This window comes from Hylaeus volcanicus, chromosome 5 (genome assembly GCF_026283585.1).
Source record: "Hylaeus volcanicus isolate JK05 chromosome 5, UHH_iyHylVolc1.0_haploid, whole genome shotgun sequence".
Classification (NCBI taxonomy): Eukaryota; Metazoa; Arthropoda; class Insecta; order Hymenoptera; family Colletidae; genus Hylaeus; species Hylaeus volcanicus.
In genome coordinates, this window is record NC_071980.1 from 30659495 (window position 1) to 30687232 (window position 27738).

The 27738-nt window shown below is 38.1% G+C and overlaps 4 protein-coding genes across 8 annotated transcripts; 2 read left to right on the plus strand and 2 right to left on the minus strand.

Annotated features, from left to right (window-relative positions):
• Nucleotides 1-1193: 1193 nt before the first annotated feature.
• On the plus strand, nucleotides 1194-5220 carry LOC128877303 (lipase maturation factor 2-like). The gene is made up of 10 exons (XM_054124489.1): nucleotides 1194-1683; nucleotides 1879-2062; nucleotides 2143-2244; nucleotides 2310-2503; nucleotides 2584-2762; nucleotides 2849-3095; nucleotides 3178-3383; nucleotides 3469-3709; nucleotides 3819-4035; nucleotides 4105-5220. Exons 1-10 carry the CDS (start codon nucleotides 1590-1592, stop codon nucleotides 4382-4384), a joined length of 1944 nt encoding a protein of 647 aa, XP_053980464.1. The 5' UTR covers nucleotides 1194-1589; the 3' UTR covers nucleotides 4385-5220.
• Nucleotides 4795-8112, minus strand: LOC128877302 (uncharacterized; the record flags this gene model as incomplete). The annotated part of the gene is made up of 1 exon (XM_054124486.1): nucleotides 4795-8112. A coding segment is annotated over one exon (2730 nt), but the record flags the coding sequence as incomplete, so codon positions are not given.
• An 829-nt stretch (nucleotides 8113-8941) lies between these two features.
• Nucleotides 8942-26228, plus strand: LOC128877296 (AP2-associated protein kinase 1). 3 transcript variants are annotated; one of them, XM_054124478.1, is made up of 13 exons: nucleotides 8942-10373; nucleotides 10865-10980; nucleotides 11070-11203; nucleotides 11287-11398; nucleotides 11471-11674; nucleotides 11753-11856; nucleotides 11960-12092; nucleotides 12221-12758; nucleotides 12832-13180; nucleotides 13259-13388; nucleotides 13945-14194; nucleotides 14325-14372; nucleotides 20651-26228. In XM_054124478.1, exons 1-13 carry the CDS (start codon nucleotides 10259-10261, stop codon nucleotides 22744-22746), a joined length of 4329 nt encoding a protein of 1442 aa, XP_053980453.1. In that variant the 5' UTR covers nucleotides 8942-10258; the 3' UTR covers nucleotides 22747-26228. The 3 variants fall into 3 exon arrangements, with proteins under 3 accessions (XP_053980453.1, XP_053980452.1, XP_053980455.1); XM_054124477.1 differs by having other exon boundaries at nucleotides 8954-10373; nucleotides 13259-13397; XM_054124480.1 differs by lacking the exons at nucleotides 8942-10373; nucleotides 10865-10980; nucleotides 11070-11203; nucleotides 11287-11398; nucleotides 11471-11674 and having other exon boundaries at nucleotides 11786-11856; nucleotides 11938-12092; nucleotides 13259-13397.
• LOC128877308 (uncharacterized) lies at nucleotides 26155-27723 on the minus strand. Of its 3 annotated transcripts, XM_054124498.1 has the most exons (5): nucleotides 27602-27722; nucleotides 27489-27540; nucleotides 27063-27414; nucleotides 26714-26924; nucleotides 26155-26579 (listed from the first exon to the last, which is right to left on the minus strand). In XM_054124498.1, the coding sequence occupies exons 3-5, from the start codon at nucleotides 27392-27394 to the stop codon at nucleotides 26367-26369; spliced, it is 756 nt and encodes a 251-aa protein (XP_053980473.1). In that variant the 5' UTR covers nucleotides 27395-27414; nucleotides 27489-27540; nucleotides 27602-27722; the 3' UTR covers nucleotides 26155-26366. The 3 variants fall into 3 exon arrangements, with proteins under 3 accessions (XP_053980473.1, XP_053980472.1, XP_053980470.1); XM_054124497.1 differs by lacking the exon at nucleotides 27489-27540 and having other exon boundaries at nucleotides 27602-27723; XM_054124495.1 differs by lacking the exon at nucleotides 27489-27540 and having other exon boundaries at nucleotides 27063-27446.
• Nucleotides 27724-27738: the final 15 nt, after the last annotated feature.

Consider the following 27738-nt stretch of genomic DNA (forward strand, 5'->3'; position numbering starts at 1 on the left):
AACTGGCAATTAGAAGTTGTCAGGATGATGTTGTACGTAGCATTTCCAGTTGGGATGTTTCATTACTTCAATCAGACGGAGAATGTTGAATACTCGATATTCCAGCAGAGGGAAAAGTATTTTTCATCAGCTGACAAAAAGAAACATGAAGAGTTTAAAGTAGCCTTAGAAAATTTCAATAGTGATAAGCAAACGGAAAAGATGAAAGAATTGGAAAAGCAATATAACACATATGTTACAGCTTAATTTATATATCATCACTGTAGATATTAGTATCCTGTAAATGTAAATTACATGTACATTCTATAGAATTGTTTTTTAATTACAATTTGGTCGTACCATTAACTTAATTGTAAGGTTAGGTTTCATTGTAATGTTTCTATTATCAAAGACGACTATAAACAAAAACAACGTTACATTAGAGGTTATGCATTGTAAAAGTTAAATTGTGTCAGCTTTATTTGGAAGTCATAACCTATTTAAATACATAATGTTGTACAATTGTTCTATGATTAATATTAACAGGTAATATAATATAATAATAATAAAATCGAAATAAAATAAATCATTTCGAATATAAATACAGTGAATTTCAGGAGAAAGTCACCATTTCTAACACCAATCAAAACACCTTCTACTCCATTGAATTTATTTTTTACTCCATGTTGTAGTTGCTATATATAGTGAAAATAGTTCCTACTATTTCTGCAAGGTGGTCCGCCCCGATTTTTCATGATTGGCTAAAGCTATGAAAAAAAGCCTAATGATGTGTAAGAATGGATAATAAGAAATAAAGAAAAAAATTAACAGGAAAAGTGGAATACTGTCAATAAGGACCTCATTATAAATAAAGAAATAGAAAAAAAAAATTAACTTCTATTTTTTTCATAAATGCATAAATATTACAATTCTTTGCTTTCTAGCACTACAATACAACATTTCAATATGTTGTTTAAACATTTATCTTAATAGTTATTTAATCCTTTAGTTATGAGCGCCATCTAAAATTAACAGCGGCAACTATTTTCCCTACAAAGTTGGGCCTTTTGGCACCGGTGGCGCCGCTAGTACTAAATCTCGCTCACAGAGCGGCTCACTGAGCATCATTATGAGCATGAACATTTGCGTTTCTGAATAGAGTTCTGAATACAGTGTTCTTGTGGGTTTACATTTGGAAAATAGCCTACGTAAAATACACTAAAACATAATGTTTTTTTAAATGTTTTCATGCCAGCGATAAGAACACGCACTAAACAGTATAGGTTTCCCCTTTAGGATTTGCAACTTTCTTCTAAAACATTTCTCCGTAGTTTCTACGCTTTCGAGATTCTCATATAGAGATATCGAAATGGGACACCCTGTATACATAGATACAGGGCATTCCTTCGTTTGTAACCTGTAACGTGAAACCGCCAATCCAATCCATTTGCAATCGTAGTATAGGATTCGAATGAACGTTGCGTGTGAAATACTTAACATATATAGGTGCATTGGTTTTGGCGTCGTATTACAGATTACAGGTCATTGTTCTTCGGGCTTCAATGAGAAATTAACGTTCTAAAATAAACAGAGAGCATAACGAGTTTACAATGGCACAAGTACGGTATACTCGTAATTTATTCTTACGAGGGATGTGTGTCGTATATCTCTTTGCGTTTCTCAGCTTTTACGTACAAATTCCGGGTGAGTATTCGAATAATTTTTTATCTTTTATTACTTGTTTCTTCGTTCTTTACTTTTGCTACGATTGTACAGTTTTGGTTGTGTCTTAATCAATTTTGTTGAGAAATATACAACGAGAATTTTTTGTAACTTTCAAGTAAATTTCTTTTGGAAAATTATAATTGTAAATGCCTGTTTGCTTGTTACAAACGTAAGGATTATATGGGGATAACGGGATTCTACCAGCTAGAACTCAATTAGATCTCAAAGGACGATCCCTTCTGGTTCAAAAATTAACACAGAAACCTACATTGTTGTGGTTTGCTCCTTATGTTGGGCTGAATGTGGAGTACATGCTAGATGTCTTATCACTTCTTGGAGTTGTCCTCTCCTTTTTAGGGTAAGTATTCTGTAACTATATTTTGAATATGATGCGAATAAAAATAATACAAGACTGATAACAATTGTGATCTCTTACAGATTTGTTTCACAAAAATTCTGTATTGCACTAGTATTTGCATTACTCTGGTCACTGTATTATTCTCTCTATCGAATTGGCCAAACATTTATGTTGTTCCAATGGCAAGTACTTAATATTTCCTATTAAATTTCTATATCCTTTTCTAATTTCTAACATTTTTCGTTAGGGATGTACTTCTGTTAGAGGCAGGATCTTTATGTGTATTAGTAGCTCCATTCTGGTATTCTCATCGTGGAAAAACAAGCACACCTAGCGATGCTGTGACATTTTGGACCATACGATGGCTACTATTTCGTTTAATGTTTTCCAGTGGGGTAGTGAAACTTTCCACTGGTTGTCCATTATGGTGGAAATTGGATGGTATATTGTGAAAAAATTATATTTCATAAATTATGAGAAAATAGGAAAGGAATATATATGTCGTTATGAAAATGTTTTAGCTCTAAATGTGCATTTTGAGTCTCAATGCATACCTACTCCATTAGCATGGTACGCTCATCATTTGCCAACATGGTTCCTGCGTTTTACTACCGTCCTCGTGAATATTATCGAATTAGTTGTTCCATTTTTATTTTTCTTCCCAAATAGAAAAGTAAGAATAACAGCTTTTTATATGCAAGTAAGTATATTCAACAAAGTATTTATATACAATTTTTATCCAATACTTTCGACGATTGCTTATCTAATCACTATTGTTTGTACCAGATGTTCCTTCAAATACACATCATAGCAACAGGGAACTACACATTTTTCAACTTTTTAACTATTTGCTTGTGTATCTCTCTGCTCGACGACCAATTTTTCTACAAGAGAAAATCGAACAATTCTAACAATCTTATGAAATATTTCTCCACGATATTATGTATTGTAGTTTATGCAGGAATCTCTTATGGGACTTATGTATTTTATAATCTTAGACTTACCGATAACTGGACAATTCAAAGTGATATCGGTACGTACACATATGGAAACTAACGGATAAGTCATTTCGCCAAGTCATTTTTCATATTACGACTGCGATATTCCATTTTTAGCATTCACACAAGAGCAATTCGATTACGTTTTATCGCTCGGAGTTCCAATTTCTATCTACATTGGCGTAGCGTCTCTTGGCTTCGCGATACTAAAAGCGATAATCGACTCTTTATTAACAGTTAAAGGAATGCGAAACAAAATTTTTACCATGTTCATTACGAGTCTGTATACGGCAGCGGTTTGTTTTATCGTTGCTATAAGTATCGTAAGTCTATAAAGTTACATTTTCGCCTGACCATTAAAACAATCAGATTTACTATAGAGAAGATGAAAATAATGGCTTCTTTTAGGTACCATACGCTACACTACATCATTCCTACAATTCGACGGTACCCATTCAACTGAAACAAATTCACGCAAAAGTTGAACCTTTTCGACTGGTAAATAGTTACGGATTATTTAGGCGCATGACTGGAGAAGAAGGTAGACGAGAAGTGATCATTGAAGGAAGCAATAATATCGATGGACCATGGAAAGAATACGAATTTTTATATAAGCCTGGGAATGTTAACAACACGTTGCCCTTTGTTGGTACGTCACCAATTATTATTTCTTAATCAAATATTTATTAATAATTCTTTCCATCATTTCACATTACAATAATAACTAATTTTGAGACACGTTATACTGTCTTACGCAGCTCCCCATCAACCTCGTCTCGACTGGCAAATGTGGTTTGCCGCATTAGGTACTTATCATCAAAATCCGTGGCTAATGTCGTTAGCTTATCGTCTTTTAAGCGGTCAACCCGAGGTATTGGCCTTGATGAATAACGTGGAGAGCCCATTCCGTGAAAAACCTCCCAAGTACATCAAAGCCAGTCTTTATCACTATCATTATACCCCGTGGAGCCAATCGTAAGCGTATTTTTCTCGTTGTTATACAAAATTTTGCTCAAGTATTCCCAATTATTATTTCTTTCGTAGGTGGAACAAGCAAGCTTGGTGGACGAGAGAAAAAATCGGTGAATATTTTCCTATATTCAGTCACGATCATCCACCTCTTCTTGACTATTTGTCAAAGATGAAGATCATTCGAGACAAGCCAACTTTCAAAATTACGAATGAACCATTGAAACTGCTACTCGATAGTATTCGATCTTTGGTTCATAAAATTGAGGCCAGTCTTCTTCTGTGGGGTGTCTTTACGGCAGGTTTTGCAATTATTATGACCAGCTACAATAGTTCATCTTTAAGAAGGAAATAATTACTCGACTAGTCTTTGCGATGTTTTTAATAACGGGTAATAATTAGAATTGTGTGAGAATCTGAAAATGTCTCGTCTCGATATTTCCGAGTTCTTGCACATCTCTAAAACTAATAAGGTAATGGGGAGTTGCGCTGTATTACGTTTGAATAAAGCACCGTGATGGGTAAGCCATTTAAGATAACCATCTGAACGAGCCACTAATGCGATCAACTACCGCATCGTGCAAATCGTTTTCTAAATACTGATTACGATTTACGTTTACGAGCACACGATTCTCTCGAAGCTCCTATTTTCTGTTTGCCCTTCGTATAAAACTCGATCGAGCTAATCCTGAGATTATAAAATACAACGCGCGAGTGTTGACTGCAAATGTTACACAAATATCGTTGAAAGGACATTTAGTAATATAGAAAAATATACTCTATTTATTTTGCATTAATAGTTCAAAGAAAAAGTGTTTGGACTGAATTAGCGAGGGTGCATTTTACTATTTATACGTAACTGAAATTGTTTACATTTTTGTAATTTTTATACAAACTGTAGAACCTATATACAACAATACTCTTTTCTTTTTTCTTTTTTCTTTTTCCCCTGATATTTCTTCGTTAATTTACATACTTCGAACTGTTTCTCGTAGTCCGGTCGATAAAAGTATAGGTTTACTCTAAGAGTGTTTCTATTTTTTGTATAAAACAAAAGACGATAAAAATGTTTGGATCGTATTACTTTAAGGAACCTGCGATCATTGTATTTACAGATTTCGTTCACTAATCAATGAATTTGCATTGTAGATATCGATACATGAAAAATTTGAAACATGCATACATACTTGATGAATAAAATCCATTAGAAACTTGACTTGTATGTACCTTTAAATGATTAAACGAATTTGTAAACTTTTCTGAAACCTTCATCCCTTCGAATCGTTTTTCTCGTATAAAAAAAGAACGTGATAGTATCGTTTCAAAATATTAACAAACCAAGATTGACCTTGATCATTTTTGATTGTTACTATTTTTATTACACAATCGCATCTTTTTTGTCCGATAGGTTTTCCGTATTTTCGACACTTCGGAAGCCTTCTTTTTAGGCGCAATATCATCGTAGGAAAATATATCCATTACGTAAACTTTCGGCAGTACAGTTTTCGATTGACCAATGGGATACTTAAACAATTGCTCCAAACGTGTTTCTAGTAAATCAAGCGATTTTTGAAATGTCTTTGATTTCGTGGTGATTTTATACGAATTACTGCGTATTTCGTTCAACTGCTTTAAATACATTAAATTTTGTATACCGAGTAAAGTTGCGTGCGTCGCTTCCATCGAGGGAACGTCTTGTCCTGTAGATGCGTCTACGCTAGAATTCGGTGGAATATGTATCTTTTCGTACGTACTAAATAACGGGACATTATTCGTCGTTTGTTCGCTTGGTTTCTCATGACTTCCGCTTTCTAACTTAACATTATGACTATAAACGCTGTTACTTTCAGAACAAGTACCAGAGACACATCGAACGATAGGTCTCGTTTCTTGGGAAGCGTTTTCACTTGGATTCCTATTGTTGCTACTATTACTATTACTTTGTGGTAATGATGCACCAATTGCAAAAGTACAAAAATCCTGACTCCTACGCGCAGTTTGTTTACTCTTCAAAGAATTCATTTCGAATGATTGACTGAGTTTTTGAAATAGCAATTCTTGGTCGTTGCCGCCGATACGAGAGATCACAAAATCTGGAGTATCAAAGTCTACTTGTTTTTCAACCAAGAAAGTATCATCTGTATTTAAATTATAATCGATGCATTCGGTGTCCTTGGACTTCTTTAATTTTATCTGCGAGTCGAAAGGAGGCGGCGGGATGTAATGTGTACCTTCTTCTTCTGCATCGGAACTTGTTCCAAACATAAGCGACCTATACTCATCTATAACTTGATATTGTGTTTTCTCGTCATTCTTAAGTTTTATGTATTCCCTCAAAGAACATAAAAGTTGTTTCTCTCCGCTACTTAATTTTAAATTACTAAGGTCATCAGGTATGTGAAGTTTGGCATTCAAAAACTGTAAAGTTTTATATACATTTTTTGTGTCGCATTTAAGTTGTTGCGCTGTACAAGGCTTCCTTTTATGAATGAAGTTTGATGTTGCTTGTTTTGAACGAAAGTACTCAATTAGTTCCTGGTCTACATCGTTACTGCAATCATCGTTCAATCTGTTTCCATTCTTTTCCCACGATTCCTCGCTCTCCTCTTCTAGTTCTTCTTCTCCATTTATCTCCTTCCTATGTAAGTCATAAATGGAATTACCTCTCTTAATATATTTTTGCAAAGCTGCATGTCGATGTCTCAAATGAGTCCTCGTTTTACATGTAAACGCTTCCGATATTTTGGACCAATTCGAACCATACTGTCTGTGAAGTTCCAGCAATGCCAAATCGTCTGCGAGCATCCATACGTTCCAATTTTTATTTTTATTGGTGTTTAATATTTGGTAACGATAGTTAAGCTGAACAGTTGTTCTGTTAGGCAACAATTCAGCTGCTATTTTACTGAAATTTTTACCATATTTAACAACAGCATCCATCAATATGTTGTCTTCCGATTTACTGAATCTACCTTTCGTTAAATATGGAGCTAAGCTATAAGTCCACCGAAAGTAAGCTTGCTGTTTAGTTCTATTTTGCATCCAACTCGCTACTTCACCCCAAGGAATGAAGTCACCAATTTTAATTTTGTCAATCAGTTTTAAAAGTTTTTCATCCTCCTCTGCTTCCCAAATGCAATTTTTAATTTTAGGCAATTTCTTTGTTGTATTGTATCTAATGAAGCATTGATACGCCGTACGTTTTGTATTTAATTCATTGGCAATTTCATCCCAGTTTTGATAATTATACTTGTACGCAATTTGTTTCAACTTATAATCTTCTGGTTTTGTCCACCTGTTTTTATTTATCTTAGGATGAAGAAAACTATTCCACATCACGCAACAATCGAGCGGTGGATGTACTTCCTCGAAATGAATAGAGGATATTTTAAACCAATCAAATTCTTTCCCTCCTACTGGACCAACCATGTCAACAAAATTCATAGGTGGAAACCTATTTATCTTCTTTTTTTCATTAACTTTATTCAGTCTGGTACGTTCTACCTTATGAGAATATAACGTATTCGAAATGGCTTCTTCTCGTATCGCTTTCAAAAGTGTGCATCTTTCTTTCATTGTCCATGGCGAAACTTTGGGAAGATTCCTAATTTGTAATTCTTTATGGTTTTCCTTTAATATCTCGTCATCGTTATTAGGGGCAAAAAAGTAATTTCTATCTTTGAAGTATGGCATGCCAGCATTGCAAATCAAAATTTTCGTATCTCCGATTGTATGTTTCTGCAAATTAGTCTCCAACACTTTTAATTTTTTCTCACACTTTTGGAGAGCATAGGTTATGTGTTTCTTCAATTCCAACAAATAGGAGATTATCTGTTTATTGAAATCTAACAGACTCTCGCAATCGTTGATATTAAATTCTATAAACTCATTTTCACTTTTGTATCCTGACTTCTCTTGGAAAGTGTAACGTTCTATAGACATCTCCAAGTTATTCTCTGGTACATCGTTCTCAATTTTGGAAGCTAATTGAAAGTGATCTTCCTTTTCGCAGTCAGAAGATATACTTTCCACGAATAGAATTTCGGCTATATCATCGTCGTCCGTTAATTTGTCCATGATCGATTAGAGTCATTGATTACTTTAATCAGAACAATTGCACGCGTTATTATCGATTAATCAACGTAAAGGCAGTGTCTACGAATGTCCAGTGAAATGTAGCTCGCGAATCTGTAATTAATAAATGTAAAATTCAGTTTCAGTTGCACACACTGTAACAGAATTCAAAAGCAGAATATAAATAACAAAAGAACATACAAAAATCTAAAGGCACGTTGAAATCTGCATCGTTACGCATAAAATTCCCCCTCTCCCTCCCCCAAAGAACCAATATAAATATATTACACACGTGTTAAACGTACAAATGATGTATAGATTAGCTAATACGGGGTCGTAACAAATTTATAATAACACTGTGCATCCATGTAAATATTCACCTGTTTTGTTTTTGTACGAGGGATCGTACGTCGCGTTCGGCGTTGATTTATAGATTGTTCGAGAACAATTGTACTTTTGGTAATTAAGATAAAATGAGAAACATGTCTACTGTCATACGAACATGTAATTAACCTGATGTTTTCGATCGAATAAGACTCGTTCCAGAAAAAACACAAAAGCTTTTGACGTTTGAGCGGAAGTCGTAAATCCCGAAAAATACGGATTCTTGCCGTGTACGGGGAAAGTAACTAGTTTTTACTATCCCCTCTCCTTCGCAGCCATATATCGAAACACTTGACGGGCGCCATGATACATCTGCGTACTCTCTGAAGTACTCTCGTGTCTACTCTCCAGTCTACTTCCACATGCTCGTGCGCGTCGAAACGATTTCTGCTATCATCGGTTTTTCTTTATTATGGTTGGTCAACGCAGTATATCAGTAGATAATCAGCTATCGAACCCTAAAAACGATTCATTATACTTTTATTTTTCTTTCGAGGGCACCAATAGCCCCAGTTTTAGATACTTTACTGATGCTAACAGAGAATGCGCATGGGCGAGTGTGGCGGGAGCAGAATCTGACCACTACCATCAGTGATGGGGAAAACCCTAGGCTTCGAATAAATCTGAAGTTTGCTGTGACATTTCCTTCTTTGGAAAATGTTCAAAAGAGAAAACGAGACAAACGCATCGGGAAACTTCAAATTTATTTTTTTCGAAGCCTAGAGTTTTGCCCATCACTGACTACCATTATATTGTATATGTATAGGGTCGAGCGCCATTTGCAGGGACAAAGATCTACGTTCGCGCCAAAAAGAAAGAGCTAACTATGCTAGTGATTTTCTCCTCGCACGGCAAGAATCTGTGTGTCGACAGTTGCATCTCAAAACATATTCTAATTTCTCGGGAGTTTATAATTAATAAATGTAAGATTTCAGATGTTTCGATATACATTCAAACAGAATTCAAAGACAAGAGTATAAAAAAAGAAAAGAATAGAGAAAAAAAAGAAAGGAAACGTTGAAACCTGCTAATGCACAAGTTTCTAAAAAAGAACAGTGAATATCAGATACATACGCGTCGAAATATTCGAATGATACCTTGCCGTGAAAATCACAGAATCGTCGAAAAGTTTGGCACGTTTGAAATAATATAAAATGAAAGCGGAAGAATACTCGTATATTCAAACTTTCACACGTCTCATTTTCGTTTAAAGATTCACACGGTCGTGACGTCGATCGATTCGCAGAGTGTTTGATTGTAGGATTGTAGGATTGCAGAGAGATTAGATGAAAAGAGAGAACCAATTACGGTATATTCTCCAAGAGAAAGTACAAAACGAGTTCTCACTGTAATTATATGTATATACAAGCATGTAAACAACATGTTTTCGATCGAATAGGAACCGATTAAAAAGAAGAAGATAAAAGAAAAGTAGCAAGAAAGTTTTGACGTTCGAGCGGAAGTTGTACACATATGTTTCCGACGTAGCTCCTGCAGAATGGAGCATGCGCAATTTGTACGGCCTGAATATGTCGGCTGGGTAAAGTACGTTAACTGTTATCATGACTAGAACGATTTCCTTTGGTTAAGTTCAGTGGCGTTCGCAGATCAAGAAAATCGTTGCGGCCCGAACGTCGAAAGGTACGAGCACGTACGGTGTAATTGATTCAGCAAGTTCGACTCGCCATATTGTACATCTAAAGATTAAGTAGTAGAAGAGGCCTTATGTCAAGTCGGTTCGGTATTGGGAGGGCCGACGACGTGTGCCAATATGAAGAAACTATTTTCGAAAATCGAAAACACGTCGAAGGAACCGAACAGTTATTTGGGAAAGGTGTTCGTGGTGGGACGTTACACCGTGACCGTCGAGGAGGTTTTGGCCGAAGGTACGTGTTTCCTTCAACCTTGAATGCTTATCATCCATTCTACCATTTCGTTCCTACGCTCTACTATCTCGTTTGCTTTTTATACGCGCTCCGCAAAAACAATATTAATTATGCATTATTGACGAGAATAACACGGCTAGAATAAATTAGCGGTGATTACCAATTTTTAATCGTCCCTCGCCGGGTTTGGGTTATTAAACGTAGCGGATTTTTGTCAAGTGGGATCTGCAAACAACGTTTTTTGCGCGAATCTGTAAATACGTCGTATGTAATTTAAAAATTTAATCTTATCGTTACAAGTGCACTTTTAACACAATATAAGGTAATGAACATACATCTATAAAAAAGATGTAAATGCTGAAAATTTGATGAAAGACATAGAAATTGTCGGTTAGTGTATCTTACATTCAGATTAGATATACATATTCTTGATGAATACCTTAGATAGCGTAACATGGTTATACAATTATGTTTTGATAATGATATCGTAGGAGGGTTTGCTATTGTATTCCTGGTTAAATCTTTGAGTGGACGCTATGCTCTCAAACGCATGTACGTTAATAATGAACACGACCTCAACGTTTGCAAGAGGGAGATACAAATTGCTGTGAGTTATATAAATATTCATCTAATGGAATAAATTTTGTAAAATTAATTTTTTTTCTATATACATTTAAAACATGTTTTTATTTGCAGAGTAACTTGAACGGTAATAAAAATATCATAGGATATGTGGATAGCAGTATCACTCATATAGGCGGAGGAGTACACGAATTGTTGCTTTTGATGCCTTATTGCAAGTCTCAAGTTCTTCAGATGATGAACAATAGGTAAGAAATATACTAAACAAATATATATAGAACAACATAAAAAACATAACAAATTTCTGAAAATTTCACTTTGCCCATTACAGATTACAGACTGGTTTTACAGAATCGGAAGTCCTACAGATATTTTGCGATGTTTGCGAAGCTGTGTCACGATTGCATCATTGCCAGACACCTATAATGCACAGAGATTTAAAGGTTTGTCATTGATTCTTGTCTTTCTACGATAAATTTTAACATATTTACACGGGCATACATATATTGTTTCAGGTTGAAAATATATTATATTCCGATGCTGGTCATTATGTTCTATGCGACTTCGGTTCGGCGACCGCGAAAGTTCTTAATCCCAGTGTGCAGGGTGCTGCTATAGTGGAAGAAGAAATTAAAAAGTATACGACCCTGAGTTACAGAGCACCTGAAATGGTTGATATGTATTGTGGGAAACCTATTACGACGAAAGCCGATATATGGGTACGATGAATGTTTATAAATATACAATGTGGAATTGTCTATGAAATGGATCGGCTGACAATTTCATCATAATTCCAGGCATTGGGATGTTTACTGTACAAACTTTGTTTTTTCACATTACCATTCGGAGAAAGCACGCTCGCTATCCAGTCAGGGAATTTCACTATACCGGATAATTCAAGGTTTGTGCTTTACATATATGCGTATATGTATATTCTTCTAAAACATTTTATTTTTAACACCTTACATAATAAAATTATTAGAACTACACTCAACTTTATATAGATATAGTAGAAGCCTTCATTGTCTGATTCGTTATATGCTTGAGCCGGATCCCGATAGCCGCCCCGACATTTACCAAGTTTCTGTGATTGCTTTCCAAATTCAAGGCAAGGAATGCCCTGTACAAAACTTACACGTACGTATACGACGATGATTATGATTAATCATTGTCCATAAGAAATTAACATGATGATAAAAGCAGGGGAAAGTAAGTAGGGGTTACGACATTTTTGAACGTCATATAATTTTTCTTAATCCTTTTAGAAAGTTCCAACACCCGTTTTGGAATCATTACCCAATCCACCAATGGAATCTGAAATTGTAAAAAGATCGTCGTTGGTGAAAACACCAAAACCATCTCCAGTAAGTACCGTGGAGGGTACTACAGTTACTCCAAGGCAGCGACCAAAAGGGCAGGCTGTGAGCACAGGACCTATAAGTTTAAGCGGTCAAATCGTGAGTCAAATATCTGGTCAAGGAAATCAGGCGCAATCACAAAATTCTGGAATGCCAACTTCCTACGTTCAGATCGGTCAGACTTACCTAGGACAGAATGCGCAACAGACCGTTCAATCGTTACCAGTGAATCCGCAAATCTCGATGCAATCACCTTTTACTCAAGCTTCCTCGCAAGCCTGCACTCCTGGTCAAAACGTTCCTTTCCCACAGACGCAAAGTCAGCCATCGCAAAGTCCTATGATCAGACAATCGCCCGTAACTGTTCAGGAGAAAAGTACATATTACTTCAACTCAAAGTCTACAACGAACGAAGAAAATTTAGAGGCGTTATTCCCGCCGTCAGGTAAGGAACCTCCTGGAAAACCTTAAATTTCAAGAATCGATTAAATTACATTTGTTATTGTTTATCCTAACAGGATATCCAGATCCCTTCAAGGACGACACTCGAACCATGCCACCACCCACGAAAATACCACCTCCCGTAGCTCCCAAACCATCTAAGACTCTTCCTAAAGCGTCTAACGTTCCCGCTACTAGTGGTCCACCTTCAAAGTTTGCACCTGTTACCCCGATATCATCTAAACTGAGCATTTCAACCGGGCCTAACAAGGTAACTCCTATAACACCACCGACTCTGCCGAAGCCAGTGAATAAGACGGAGAGCTTGAGTCAAAATATAAGTTCGAGCGCCTCTCCACCTGACAGCCCTACTCTGTCTTCTGCGCGTCACAGAAGAAACGTTAGCGATACGAGTGCTTTCAATAAGTGCGTTACATTTCTCTTGAAAGATCAATTTCTCGTAACTCGAAGCGTGCGCGCGAATATATTCCTTTCTTTACATAGAGCATTCGCTAATGAGACCACGCAATTTCTGGCGCCCTACGAAGCCTCGGTGAAATCACGTTCGGAAGACGGTGCATCTCCCGAGGTTTTAACCGATATAAGGCCTTGTTTAGGAACTAGCGCCTCGCATGTACGTATTGTAAGTACTTACAGCGCACAGATTTATTTTAATTTCCCTTGGTGTTGATTTTACAATTATCGTTACGCTTTCTTCTTTTCTTTTACGATCTTTTTTATCTTCTCTTTTACGTTTACATATATTTACATATTTGTATGTTAAAATATATTCTGCTTATGTGTGATAGATCTCGCGAGAGATCAATAATTATTCGAAAGCTATAGTGAACGTGTTAACGTATCCTTACGATTTTCAAGTTATCGTTTTTATACTTTTTTTTTTTTTTTTTTAATCTATCTGAACATCGTTTTATGTACTTCCTCATTTTTATTTTCTGCACAGCACCGTCGTTAAATAATTAACAATTAAGTCAGTTTAATCTTTCCCTCCTCGCTTTATTTTAAAATCGAGTACAGTTGATATTACATTGATCGATTTAGGAGATTTGAAACTACACATGTACATTCTATCCTGAAAAGTTTGAAATTATATGAACTTTGTACGCGTGTGTGCACGCGCGTGAACATAACTGTATAAATGATTTCTATAATGGCTAACTTTCGATTAGGGAGAACTTTCAAGCGTGATAGCTATGGAAGGAAGATCTTTAAGTGCAGACGTAGCAGCCTGGAACCCGTTCGAGGATGTGCAACCGTTTAATCAGTTAACGGAAGATCACATTTTTGGGGCGGAGTTTGATAAAATTAGAAGAGGAAGTAATACTAGTATTAGCGGCGTAAAGAGCCGCGAGAGTCTTGTTATGACGTGTACAGACTTACCAGAAGATCCATTCGAATCCGCTCCCTTTAGTTTGCCAAGTAAGTCTCCTGAATTTATTGAACTCTGTTAGGTTGATGAAATCTGTTAAGTTGAAGTAGATGATCTGTCGACGTTATGGAGCTATGGGGTAATTATTGGATAGCTACTAACATCTTGACTTATTTTTAGGAGGAAAGAAGAACAAGATTGGGTCAAAGACTGCGGCACTTGCTGGAGGTAATGCATAGACTCCTTCTTCTCTCCTATTCCATTTTCGTCTTCTCCTTTATGAGTCTGTATACAGTTTACAGTAACCATATAAGCGTAACGCTTAATCGATATTTTATCATTTTAATTTCTCGTCGAGACATAGTTAAATAATACTCAGGGCTGTACGATGTCGTGTTTAGTTTAAATTTACTTCTTCTTAATGTACATTTATGTCGAAGACAACGAGACTATTTTCGACCAAAAGTGCTGTCAAATGTGATACACAAGTGTGTGATTTGTAACGCGTTGTGTCGATAACCGATCGAGGTTTCTGTCACAAAAGCGAAAACATCAATGATCACGTTTTCCTCCTCCTCCTCCTCCCCCCCTCTCTCTCTTTCTCTCTCTCTCATAATAATAAGTTTCTTACGATTCGTAAAGGGTGGCACGTAAAGAGGGAAATTCAGAATCAAACGCTTGACGCAATGTATACAGGCTTATTTCTTCTCTTTATCCTTGCTTAAAGATTTTAAGGCGAAAGAGCAAAACATAATTTATCAGGCATAAATAGTAGACGTCGGTCGCGTTAACGCAGTTGTGCATAATCGTTCGTATACTTACGCTGCATTTCTTGATTTGAGAAATAGTCGAGTTACCTATGGTGTAGAGGGGGCACGCTTTACAAAATGAAGGATAATCGAGTACGGCCAAAACGAAGGAAATAGTATCTCTGATCTGATTTGCAGTTATTTGAAAAACTAGATTCTATTAGGTTCTTATTCGCTGCTGCACGAAAACTTGATGCGATACGTAAAACGAGGAAGCACGAAAATGATATTTTGGACAATATGCGATCATTAGACGAGGCTTCCTTAAGGACAGTCTGGTAATTACGCACGTAAAACAAATTAGTAATTATCTTGAACAGATTCTCGTTAGCAAACAATTGTTACAGAACTTTGTACTGACTGTTATCATAGTAAATTCTTAACATAGAAAAATGGTTATAATCTCTACATATATATGTGTATATATATTTCAAGTTTTCTTCAAATATCTTTTTATATTCAACGAGTAACAATTCAATGAAAACTTTTTATTTCTACGACTATATAACCATGACAGTTGTTGGACCAAAGTACCAGACTGCACCCTTAAGTGAACAACATTCTAAGTCTCGGTTCAGAGATGTAGACGTCCCGGTGTAACCAAGATATTTCTGAATATTACTGGCTTATAATAACTTTAACGATCGTTTAATTCACTTTAAAGATTACCCAAGCTCGCGTTCCAATGCGTGCGAATGTCTTTCATATTTTTTTTTTTTTTTAGTTGTTTTTTTTTAACGATTTATGTTACCAAAGATACGAAAGTAAGTTCGTATAAATGCATATTAATCGTATAAGTTGGCACAAATAGGGTTCAAGGGGGGTTTGGGTGGGTGGGACATGTTCACGCGAGCATTATTGCGCAAGCAGTAACAAAAAAATGAGGTTAATACTTGTGAGAAATGTATAAAAAAAACTGTGATTGTAAAAAGAACAGTTTGCGAGAGATCGGTTCGATCGTTGTAAACAACGATACGTATCAAGCGTACTGTTATATCGTACGTGTCTTTGTTAGATGCTACGTTTCAAGTGTATCGAGTGGCGCTTTTCGTGCGTTGTGTACATTTATAGAGAGATCGAAATTCAAAGGAAAAGTTAGATTGTGTTTGTGGATAGTATCGTCGGTGTCGAGATGTTCCAAATTAGAAACTACTTTACGTTTCTTGGTGGTAAATTGTTTGAAAAATTACGCGATACGATGCAATTGAGCTCAGTCTCGATTACTTTGTAATTAATATAAACATTTTTTGGTATATTCGTCTCAGAATGTAACTCTGCAAGATTCTATACGTTGAACGTTTAAATTGAAACGAAGCACATACGAAGCACTTTTTATGCTTTACCAAACGATACACAATGGGTGTAAATATTTTCATACGTTTATGATTTGTTTCTTTCTATGAAAGAAGAATAAAGTATCGAAAAAGGGACACCGTATAGGGGCTAGTCACTCGCAAATTGCATTCAAAGCAAGGGTATCTTGTTTATTGAGTAATACAAACGAATATTCGAGGAAAGGAATGTTCCCTTCGAAGAGGCAAGTAATTTTTGAACATTACTTTTCTCAAACATTCGTTGGAATCAACAACAACGATACCTACGGATGTTGAGTGATTCACCTCGCATACGTAACCCAGACCAGTTACGTGTAAAACGTGCAAAAGACTGTTATGCGTTAGCGATTCAATGTGTCATTGTCTGAGTAAATCAATGCCTTCCAGATAATTGTATCCACTCCCATAATCGAGGCCTCATTTTACTCAAACAATGCGATGTATGTTTACCATTGTTACGTGTATGCCTACGTACAAATCAGACCGAGCTTTTCGCTCATGGGATTAATGTTTTGCAAAAAAAGATTAATCTTTCGTTAGTTAAACAGTCGAATGAAAATGTCTGACGAGCATCGAAGCACAAGATGGTACAGTCAGTTTCTGATTAAAATTTCATCCGCGTAGTCTCCAGTTTGTAAATGAAGCGTAGCCAAACGAGAACGAGTGACGTCTTTAGATAGTTTGATTTCTCTGTTCACGTATCGACGATTGAGACGCAACTTTGATGTCTAAAACTAAGCTCAGTTACGTGGTCTGTTACGTTATATGTGTATTTTCGAAATGATATATCCTCGCTGTGGATAGCTGAAGAATATACATAAGCGGTGAGAAATGGAACTCGACTTTCGACGAGACACGTCGTACTTTCTACGTGGTATGTTTAATTTGTCACTTATGCTCGAATTTGACCAGTGAACAAATTACGTAAATATGTATGTAAATAAGGAAAGTGTCAGGTGAAACTATTTACGTATAGAAGCGAATTCAATGTTTGTTTGTGTAGATTATTAAACAGTCCCGCAGAGTAAGATTGTTGCGTGCGTATATACGTACATAATTGTAGTAATATTGTAGCGAACGATTGACAATATTCACACACGCGCTCGAGCACACTTTGGCGCTTTTTGCTCCTCGCTATCTTTCGTCTTTTTCGTTCTATACTTTTTTTTTCTTTCTTTTTTTTTTCGTTTCGTTTCGTTTCTGTAATGGTCTTTGTGTTCTTTCCTTTTGCCTGTCGATCGTAACCTTGTTCAATTCTCTCTTTATTATTTGTTCCCCTTTGTGGCCTGTGCAAGCACACGCGCACGCACATATTTGTATCAGATTTGTACCTCGTACACTGTCGACGTTTAGTAACTGTGCTATAACACGCGGCGACCTGGTTTATTCTTAACTAGCTTACATCGGTACATGCGAAGCAATTCAGAATCTTGTCCTGTATACCTGTATGAAACGTTCTCGTCGCAAAAAGGATTCGAGTGTTGACGAATGTCGATTTAAATCGTCCTTGGTTCTATCTGGGTGTTCCAGAAAATAATTGCACACTGTAACAATATAATTAAGTATGATCTTGTCGCATTGTTTCGTAAGCATTTGCATTTGCATTTGCAACTTGCACTCTTGGTCAAAAGATATTCGATCATTCGAAAGTTTAACTTATAGATTGAATTTATTTGATCGGTACAAGGAATCGAAGATTCATTGCAAAATGAGTTTTACGATACTGTAGTAACATGTATCGTATCGATAATGGTGAATGATTTGAGTTTAATTGAAAAGTAACGCAATATATTCTGGAACCCCTTGATTCTATGTTAAGGGGGTAGTTTAGTCTGGCTACGAAAAGATTAGGCGACTAATTTCTGGAATTTTCGAAGATGCTACCATGTCAAGTTGGATACATTTTTCCCATTATTTTTTGCAAACTCGAGTCAACTGTCTCTAGTAACACGTTTAAAATGTTAAACAGCTGTTAACATAATTTTTACCAATGTCTTAAGTATTCGTATAGTTTTACCTCGAATAAAGTTTCGAAAGAAACTGCTGCTACTTGCATTGTACATCAAACATTCAGTTACTTTCGTGGAATTTAAATGAATATTCTGTCGAAGGATTTTTTGGAAGATTGTAAGTTATTAAGAAGAGAGAATGCATCGAAAAGTGAATTTTGTCGAAAAATGTCAGACTAGGATAGCTTCTTGTCCTGTAAGCCTGGGATATCGTCGTTTGTCACATTACTCGTGACTGTCTGGAACAACCTAATGAGTTTAGGAGGCGCGGTCCGTTTGTTCGTTTCCCAAAGGTTCTGTTCGTCGTTTGTATCGACACAGTCCCGTGACCCGTGTTGTTTACTCGTTTGCCTCCCATTGTGCCCCGCTACCTCGCGAAACTTGTGCATCGTGCGTCACTTGAAATATGTGACGAGGAATCAGCTCGTGATAATGATAATTTTCCTTCAAGTATGTTGCAACGTACAACGAATCACGGGGGCGTGCATTTCTTATATACATATATTTGGTCTGCTACGAATCAGAGAAAAGCAGTATAGGAGGTCCGGAAAAAATCTTGGATATCACCTTTCTCGCTGTATTAAAATAATAATGTTACAGCAATAAACGTGTACGTTAGCATATGGCATATGGAGTATTCTTTTTCTTCGAAAGTGATACAAAACGCAGCAATTCTTTCGCTCGTTGAACGATTCGATGTTCGTTAACCGTTCGCGGTCCTGCGACCAACATTGTAATTATTAAGTTGACCAAATAGTTTGTTCTGTTTGTAGCGACGGTTACTGACTTGGCGAGGACGCGTACGAAAGGACAAGTGATAAATTTGCTGAAAAAGATGAAGAAAAATCACAGAACAAGACGGACAATATTTTACAGAGTAAATATATATATTGGCTTGTCAAAAAAAAAAAAAAAAAAAAAAAAAAACAGAAAAACAGAAAAAACAGAAAAAACTGTTTAGCCAACCCAATAAACCAGAAAAAGTTAACAATTAGTTGTATAATTAGTTTAGAAGGGATGGATCTGGACCGCAAATGATTAGCCACTCGATCGCTTTTTGTATTCTCTGTCACGCGCTAATATACATATATGGGCAAATATGTATGTTGTTGAATCGTGCAACCTCGAAGATCATTACTGCGTTTTCTCGCATACTATCCTTGAACCCCTGAATCTGATTAGGACTGTTCCAGACGTTACGGTGATGGTACGACGATAGTGGTATTATTGGTGGCGGTACTAACATTATCTTTGGAGCGGGAACAAAGAGGAGGGGAATGCGGTGAATTTTGTTATAGCGAGTCTCTAGTACGATAGTCGAAAAATTGTAACATGCTCCAACGCTAAAGCGATAACTCTGAACACGCACAATTCTAACAGCGTAATGCACCGTCTGTAGCAGACCTAATCAGACCTAATTTCCTGTTTCTCCGAATTTAGTTTATAGTTTATAGTTGGACTGGTTTGGTACCGTGCGAGCGAATAAATTCACTCCAACAGTAGGTAGGGTTTGCGCTAGGATGACAGAAGGGCTGCGCCATGCGATGTCTTTAAGTTTCTTTTCTTTGGACATTTTTGTTCGGAACTTGTTTGCTCAATTTCATTGGAGAATTTCGATTTTCAAGAGATCGATGGCCAATTCTGTCCGCCTAATCAGTTCGTTACCTCCTTGCAACACCTAAACGCATTCGAGACCAATGTATTATCGCAAGATTGTCCTTAGTAGGCGCTTAATACTAACGTAGCTTTATTATGTCGCAGCTGTCAAGTCGTTGGCTAAGTGAGCGAGATGTAGCACGACTCGTCGGTCTCGAATGGGTTTGTTGAGCGTATCGAGTGTTGAACGACTCTCATAGAGGTTGCTTCATTAGATACTTGGAGAGCCGATCCGATCGTTTGTATAATAATAGAATTTCGTCGTAAAGCTCCTCGCACAGTCAGATGCGAACGAAACTTGAACGAAAAGTGAATATTTTATGAACTTGTGCCACTCGATCGCTCAAGATCCACGATAACGTGTTGCGTTAGACAATTACCATTTTAAGATAGGTAAGTACAGCGAGTATCAGCTTCGTTAGACCAGGCAAGTACAAGAACGTTGATTAATTTATAAGTAATTGATTCCTCGTTCGGTGCTTCGTTCATCTCAGAATAATAATAAAATGATGACAACTAAATGAATAAGGTGATGATTGGTGAAGCATCGATTTTTGATTGTATCAAACAGCCAAGAAGGATATTAATTAAACGTCTACTTAGATTACTGTTTTCTGTAAAAGAATGTTATTCTTCTCAGGTATTCTTCTTTTACTTGTCTACTCTGTTAATATACTTGATCGTGTTATGTTTTCCAGGTAAATCCGTAAACGGTAGACCAAGGATACCTCTGAAGCAATGGAAGCCAGGGATCGAATCGAACGAGAAAGCGATCCACCTAACAGAAATCGGTCCCGTTTCACCGACTTTTGTTCGCGTGCCCCTGGAAAATCGTTCCAAGTACGAAAAGTTGCCGTTCAACGCTGCAGACGCGTCTAGCGACAGCGATAAGGACGAAACACAGGAACGAATCATGCAACACAGGAGAAGAGTGAAGAGTGGAGTACGCAGGAAGAGGAAAGCGATATCAGACGCCACGAAGAACGCCACGATGGAGAACGATGGATCGAATGACTCTATAGGGTCTGTAGGTGACTCGAGAACTAACAACGACGAATGTAACGATAGTAGCAACGTTCACGCGAACGAAAAAAGTTCGCTCTATGCCAACCAAAAGCAACAAGACGAGGACGAGGAGGACGAATGTACCGACGACGAGGACGAGTACGTAGACCAAGATACCTTCCACGAGAATTGCTCTAGAATGAACGAAAGTGCCCTAGACGACGAGGACGACTACAGAAGATCCAAGAGGCACTATCGACCTCGACAATTATCGTCCCGCATCGATGTGGACCCTGTCGTTGGACACGAGTACGGAGAGAAGCCTTTGCTATTGGACGACGAACTGGATCCTGAAACGAGACCTAACGAGTCTTATGGTGATCCATTCGTGGGCCAGTATGGTCCAAAACTTGTGCGCATGGAGGATGCTGGCAGCTCCGAGTCGTCAGCCGAAGCCAAGAACATCGATCCTTCTAATAGTCGACCGAAGAGAAACGAGAAAGATGTGTTCGCATTGGCCCCGTTCTCAAAATCTGGCAGCTCCAGAGGAAGCAGCAAAGGTTCAAAGAGCGCGTCAAAGGACGTTGGACAAGACTCGAACAACTCTCCCTCGCAAATGGCTATGCCTATTTTTGGTTCTACGCCCGATCCAGATGCGGAGGCCAAGCCTCTGACAAAGTACGACTTGCCACGACTACCTAGCAAAGATAGTTACGAAGACGCGAGCTTTCCATCAGGGGAAACGCAGCGATCGCCACCGTTTCGAGGAATGTCGAACGTTGAACTAATGTCTGGTAAGACGATGAATGAAACAGAGGAATCGAAAGGTGAAAAGGAACGAAAGCTCGACGAGGAGAAGAACGAAAAAGACCTCTTCGGCTCGTCTCCCTTCAGTCCCAGTGGATTCGCGAATCCCTTCGCCAATCGCATCGTGTCCAAGTACGCCACAGAGGACGAAAACAGACCTGTAGCCGCGTTCGCGAATCGTGTACCTCTGTATGCCAACTGCGAGGATGTTTCCATCCGTCCAACGCAGTCTAGACCATCCTCCAACTTTCGTCATCTCGGCCAGCCTGTCCCTGCTGTTAATTCAAATTTTAGTGGAGTAGAGGAAGACGTAGGAAAGACCTCCAAGGACCTGTTCGGGTCCATACCTTTCGACGAGTTTGCCCATCTGCGGCCAAACGACCAACAGAGACCCAGTTCGGTGCAGAGACCGTATTCCCAGCCGCCGTTACCCATCGCCAGCTTCATCGACGACACCCTGAACGCTATACTCGCGGACAAGTCGCCTACCACCGCTCGATCGACGTCCATTCCTCAAGACACGACCTACTCGATCCAAACTATGCAACACACGGCTCGTATCACCGTACAGACGGTCAACAGCGTCTCCAAACCAGACATCACACCCGACATAGTCTCGCCAATGTCCCCAGAACCACTCGTTGCCGGAGACGACGCGCCCAGGCACAAGAAGGATAAATTTAAAGAGAAGTCCAAGTACCATCTGATCGACGAGAACCACGGGGATGTCGTTAACGTTTTACCCTCGAGTCTGTTGGCCCACAAGGTGAAGTCTACTTGCCACAAGAAATCACCAAAGACGAAAAAGTGCCCCGTCGTCGCCGCAGCGGGTTTCAGCAACATGAGCTTCGAGGATTTCCCCAGCGACGAGAACGAGGAGAAGCAGATCAGAACCCCGCAGAGCATCGCACGCTTCGAAGTGGTCAGGGAACCCGAGAAACGATTCGGTTCCTTGAAAAGGAGAAGTAATCCGTTCATTTGAGAAGAGGAACACGCGATAAAAGGCTTTACTAAAAATATCTATACGGGTATGAAGAAACTGGCATAATCTAACGCTCTCCAACGAACCGAAACTGATTCCTCGACAGGTTCCAAGCGAGTTCTCGTGTTTCTTGAACGTCTTAGTGTGTAGGTCGTCGCCAATGTTTCAAATAACATTGACTGTATTGTAATGTAACATTGACGCGATACCACCTCGCTAACTAATCTTACGAGTCTCAAATTTGTAGGGACAAGATAGCTAAGACATAGTGTGAATAGAATAGTCAATGGGTATACGAGCTGGAAGAGTTAACATTAATAGCAAAGAGAGTATTCGATCAGTTATCGGGGTGGTACCGTGAACTCACTATTAAGACCTAATCAACGGCATCGATGTAGACTGGAAACGACGATAACGTGCGCGGATGGTTGGAACGCGAATCGATAACAATTTGCGTGCGAAACTGTTCGCTTGAAGAAATGATTGGTACTAATTAAGCCTAAGATACTATGATGTTTAATAGCATTCCAGTTTCTTCAGAAGTCAAATAACGCGATAGCGTTGATATTGAAATTGATATTTATCTGGATATTGGAGGGATTCATCATCCCTGAAGAAAGTGCTCTTGCACTTGAAAGCCTCGATTCGGTTCTTCAAAGTCCTGCGACCGCTGCCGCTCCTCGTATCGTTTCCTTTCCTAAATGATAAGTATAGCGATCGCGTGTGGCCGCGCGTACGTTTATACAGAACAAAAAGTATTAGTACCAGAAACTGCCAGAGAACCTGTCTGGTTGGAAGCAATCAAAAATCAAACGTGTAAAATGTGATTTGCGTCGCTCAGGAAGTACCCAAGGATCCTTTTTTTTCGCTGAACGAATTAAGGTTGTAGAGAGGGTAGGGGGGAGTAACAAACGAGACAGCGTAGGCAAAGAAAAAAGAGCTCGTCCATCTATTTTTCCAACCAGGAGTTTTTTCGCTACGTTTGTACTTTGAAATTTGTAGATTTCTACTACTACGATTTAGCGGTTCTTACAAGTGAAACAGTTTTTGTGAAAATGGGAAACTAAAAGTTCCAGCAAACTGTACACGATCGAACTTTTCACGTCGTGTAGCGCACCAATAGTGCACCGTGCGTGTCCAAGTCTTTTCTGAGGAAACAAAGATACATATTGCGCGGCTATAGACATACCTATACGGTCACAAAGTAAAGTAAGTTGCAGAATTATTGGCTCGACTTTTTTTTTTTTTTTTTTTTTCCCAACTTATTTAACAATCGTATCCGTCACACGAGTATTACGAAAATATGTACGCGTAATTTGTATTTAAAAGGTAGCTTTACTACTACACACGCGTGACCATTTCAAATTTGTAGATGTACGCGCAACTGAATTGCAAATTTTCTTTCTTTCATGATCGTACATCGTACATAGAGATATTATAGATAAAGCAGAGATGGTCTGCCTGTAAGTGGAAGTGAAACTCACGGTACCCCGTCGTCTATCTTTGTGCTTTTATTAACGCGAATGTAAAATACATATGTAATTATTAAAAGTATAACCATTTATCGTTGACATGAAAATGATGTAAGAATAGGCCAATAGACAGAGACAGGTAGGGTATCGCGGTTTTCTTTCTATTCTGAACTTTTAACTACTCTGTCTATGATATCCCTGTGCTTTCGTACCGTTAATATCGAAAGATGCATCGAGTGCACAAGTACACGACACACGTGTATGTACATGCAAGCCGATTCTAGATACCAAGCTAATTCTATAAACAGAGAGATTAAAACACAGAAAACTGTGGAACATTGATAAATTTCGGTAAGAAAAGGAATACTTCTAATATTTAACACGTCCCAGTTTCTAGAATCACCTTATGTAGTTCAACTACAATGAAACGGAGAGAATTGTCGACAATACGATGAAAGTATTCGTATAAAATAATCGGTATCCCATGTATTCGCGTACAAATTCCACACATTGTATGTTCACGAATGCGTGTGCACCGATAACCGCGTATTTATCTAACGAAGATGTAGATATTAGGTATAATACATAATTAGGTGCCTTTCTTTGTTAAGTAGCGTTTGCAGCTTGTACTCTCTACTATTGTGCAGTATATACATATACAATGTAGGGATGTTAGAATTTAAACGGAGTCAATTGTATTAAGAGTAAGAGTTACTAATGTAACGATTCTGTTGGAATTTCAGTTCCTATATGTAGCTATGGAAGTTGACGGCACGAAAACAAAGAGGAAACAACGTATTTCGTAGATTCGCTGAGAAAAGAATGTTCGTGCAGTATCGATAAGGTAAAAGATTGGTGCTTCGAAAGGGTGTTATTTGTACAAAGTACTGCAAGCAGCTATAAAGAATGTCCTCTGCGTGATGTCCACGATACGAGAGAAATCCGTTTTTCTTTTTCTCCCACAAGTTGCTTTATTACGATAGCACGCTATTAATAATGCTATCGTTGGTTCGCATCATACGAAAGCCCGACCAATAACGAAGTAACCCTTTCTAAAAGATTCTCATCACTAAAGTCTGAATTCCATCCAGAGGCATTCTCTTCGACTCTCCGGTATGTAAATGATACGTTATACCGTTTCAGGAAGAACATCGTTTATTGATAAGTATTGCTGATACTATAATAACATTACACATTCCGCATTGCTTGCTCGTTGTTATATATATTATATGTTAACTTTGCTATGGGGAAATGTTAAAAACGAAAGAAAAAAAAAGAAGCGCATTTCGAGTTTTACTTAAATTTTGTCACTGCCCTTGATACCAGACCAATCGCAGTATTTATTTGATGGCGTTTGATGAAACGGTATTCTCTCGTTATTCGTAAAAGTGTAAGAGGCTCGGGAGAATTCTTATCCTCTTCAAAAGTTGACGCAGAGAAGCAAAATTGCTGTACAATTAATCCAAGTAAACGAATTCTCATTGAGGCATTTAATGAACTTTTGCTACACATCGAATTTCTCTGCGTTGGCTGTTGAACATTTCCAGTAACGTGTTTGCAATAATTGCGTATCTATGTATGTTTGTATGTATGTATGCATGTTCGTATGGGTGTGTGTATGAAACGCATTCTTCGTATTTGTTTCTTTTCCTCGACCGATGAAGAAAAGGAGATGTCTTACGCGTATGTAAAACAAAAAGGAAAAAAAACAGAGAGACGGATAAAAGGTTGTCAAAATGTGATGCTTTTTGTGATGATGTTTGAATTATATGTATATGTAGAATGCGCGTGGTATACAAAGTCGGTGGTACGAAAATGAGCGAGATAAAAAAAAAGACAACCGCATTAGTGTACAAAAAAAAGGGATATGGACGAGTGATTTTATCTGTGTATAAAGCGTGTGGAGCACTGAAGCTAATTGTATCGTTATACGATAATTGTATGACCATTATGCATTTAGTTTAAGTAAATAAGAAGAATATATGCGCGTAAGAGCGCTCATGAGAGTAATTGTACGGGGTCTATTAGTTAATACAACCAGAATTTGGTTCAGATCTCTCCCAGAATTGATCTTGCGAATATTTTTCTGTTGAAATATTCCAACGCTTCAATGATTTAGTCCTAATTACAATCTAGGGGATGATCGTTTCATTCGCAGCAACAGATTCTCTTGCGCGCCATAACAAAGTTTAAAAGGAACGCTAGTATCCAAGCGCAGACGTTTAACCACGTGAATATTATCGCCAATTGCAGTGCGATGCCAGTGTCAACGAGTTTGTCGCGTCTCCAATCGGCTAGTTGTGGTTCTAAATAATCCATGAAATCAAAGATCGCCCCGCACGAGAGTCTGTCGTGTATCAGCTGTTGGAAAGGGATGGATATCAGTATTTGGCACTTACTTAGAGACTACGTTGAACTATGTTACAAATCTTAAGATCGTTATCCTTAATATGATAACTACAGAGAACTTGACAACGTATGGTAATAGTTTATACCTCAGCTTCGCGACCCGTCGAGTTCAGGAGTTCTATGAGTCTTCTTCGGTACTGCTCGCAGGTTTTGTAGTAACCCCCCGTCGTTATCACAGCGTGGGCAAACGACAGGCAACACATTAAAATCGCGAGAAACAAAGCGGCTAGCCATTGTCTGTACGGTCTCCTGCTCTTAGGCCTCACTACCACTGTTCTTGGAACGTCGTTCAAGCTTCTGCGAATAACAGGATTTAATTAGAATTCCATTTCAGTCTCTAGAGTCTAGACAATGAATGGCGAAGGATCTATCAAAGTGAGCTAGATCTCTCACACTCTTTGAGAGGTCTTGGAGGAAGATTCGGATGATCCATACCTCCTGGGATTATCGTAGACTCGCACAGGCCCGTCGAAATTTCTATTAATACAGCATCTGTACGCGTGGTATCCACCGAGACATAAACCAATTAAAATTGCAGGAACCAAGCCGTAAACACCAAAGTGGCAAAACTTCACTTCGCCTCCCGTGAAAGTCCTGAAGGTGTTAATCCCGTACAGTATGCAGCTGCAGTCGATGCTGATGCAAACGTCCAGGTTCCATGTCCAATGCTGCCAAACAGTGACCAGACTGATCAACGACGTCACGGAGAAGATTGCTGATGAGATGTACAATGCACCGAGTGTTAGCTCTGCTCGCCATTCTTCCATCGCGAGGAGAAAATTTCGCACTGAGAACGAACACGAAATTCCAAATAGTTTGCTAAAATTAACGGAATCGTTTGCTTACTCAGTCCATACGTACGTACAAATATTATGACGCATACGCTAATGTAAAGAAAAAGAAGACTTTGAACCTACGGCGAAATGCAATTCGTGACATTAATTAGTAATGCTTAAAATTTGGACGAAAGTTACCTCTTTCACACTTTCTATCTGTTACTTTTTCTTCGATATGCGTCAGATCAAAACCTGTACAAGCTGTGTCGTTGTGATGAAACGCGAGAATGGTTAACGGCAGGAAGATAAACTTAGATAAGATTAACGTGCGTTAC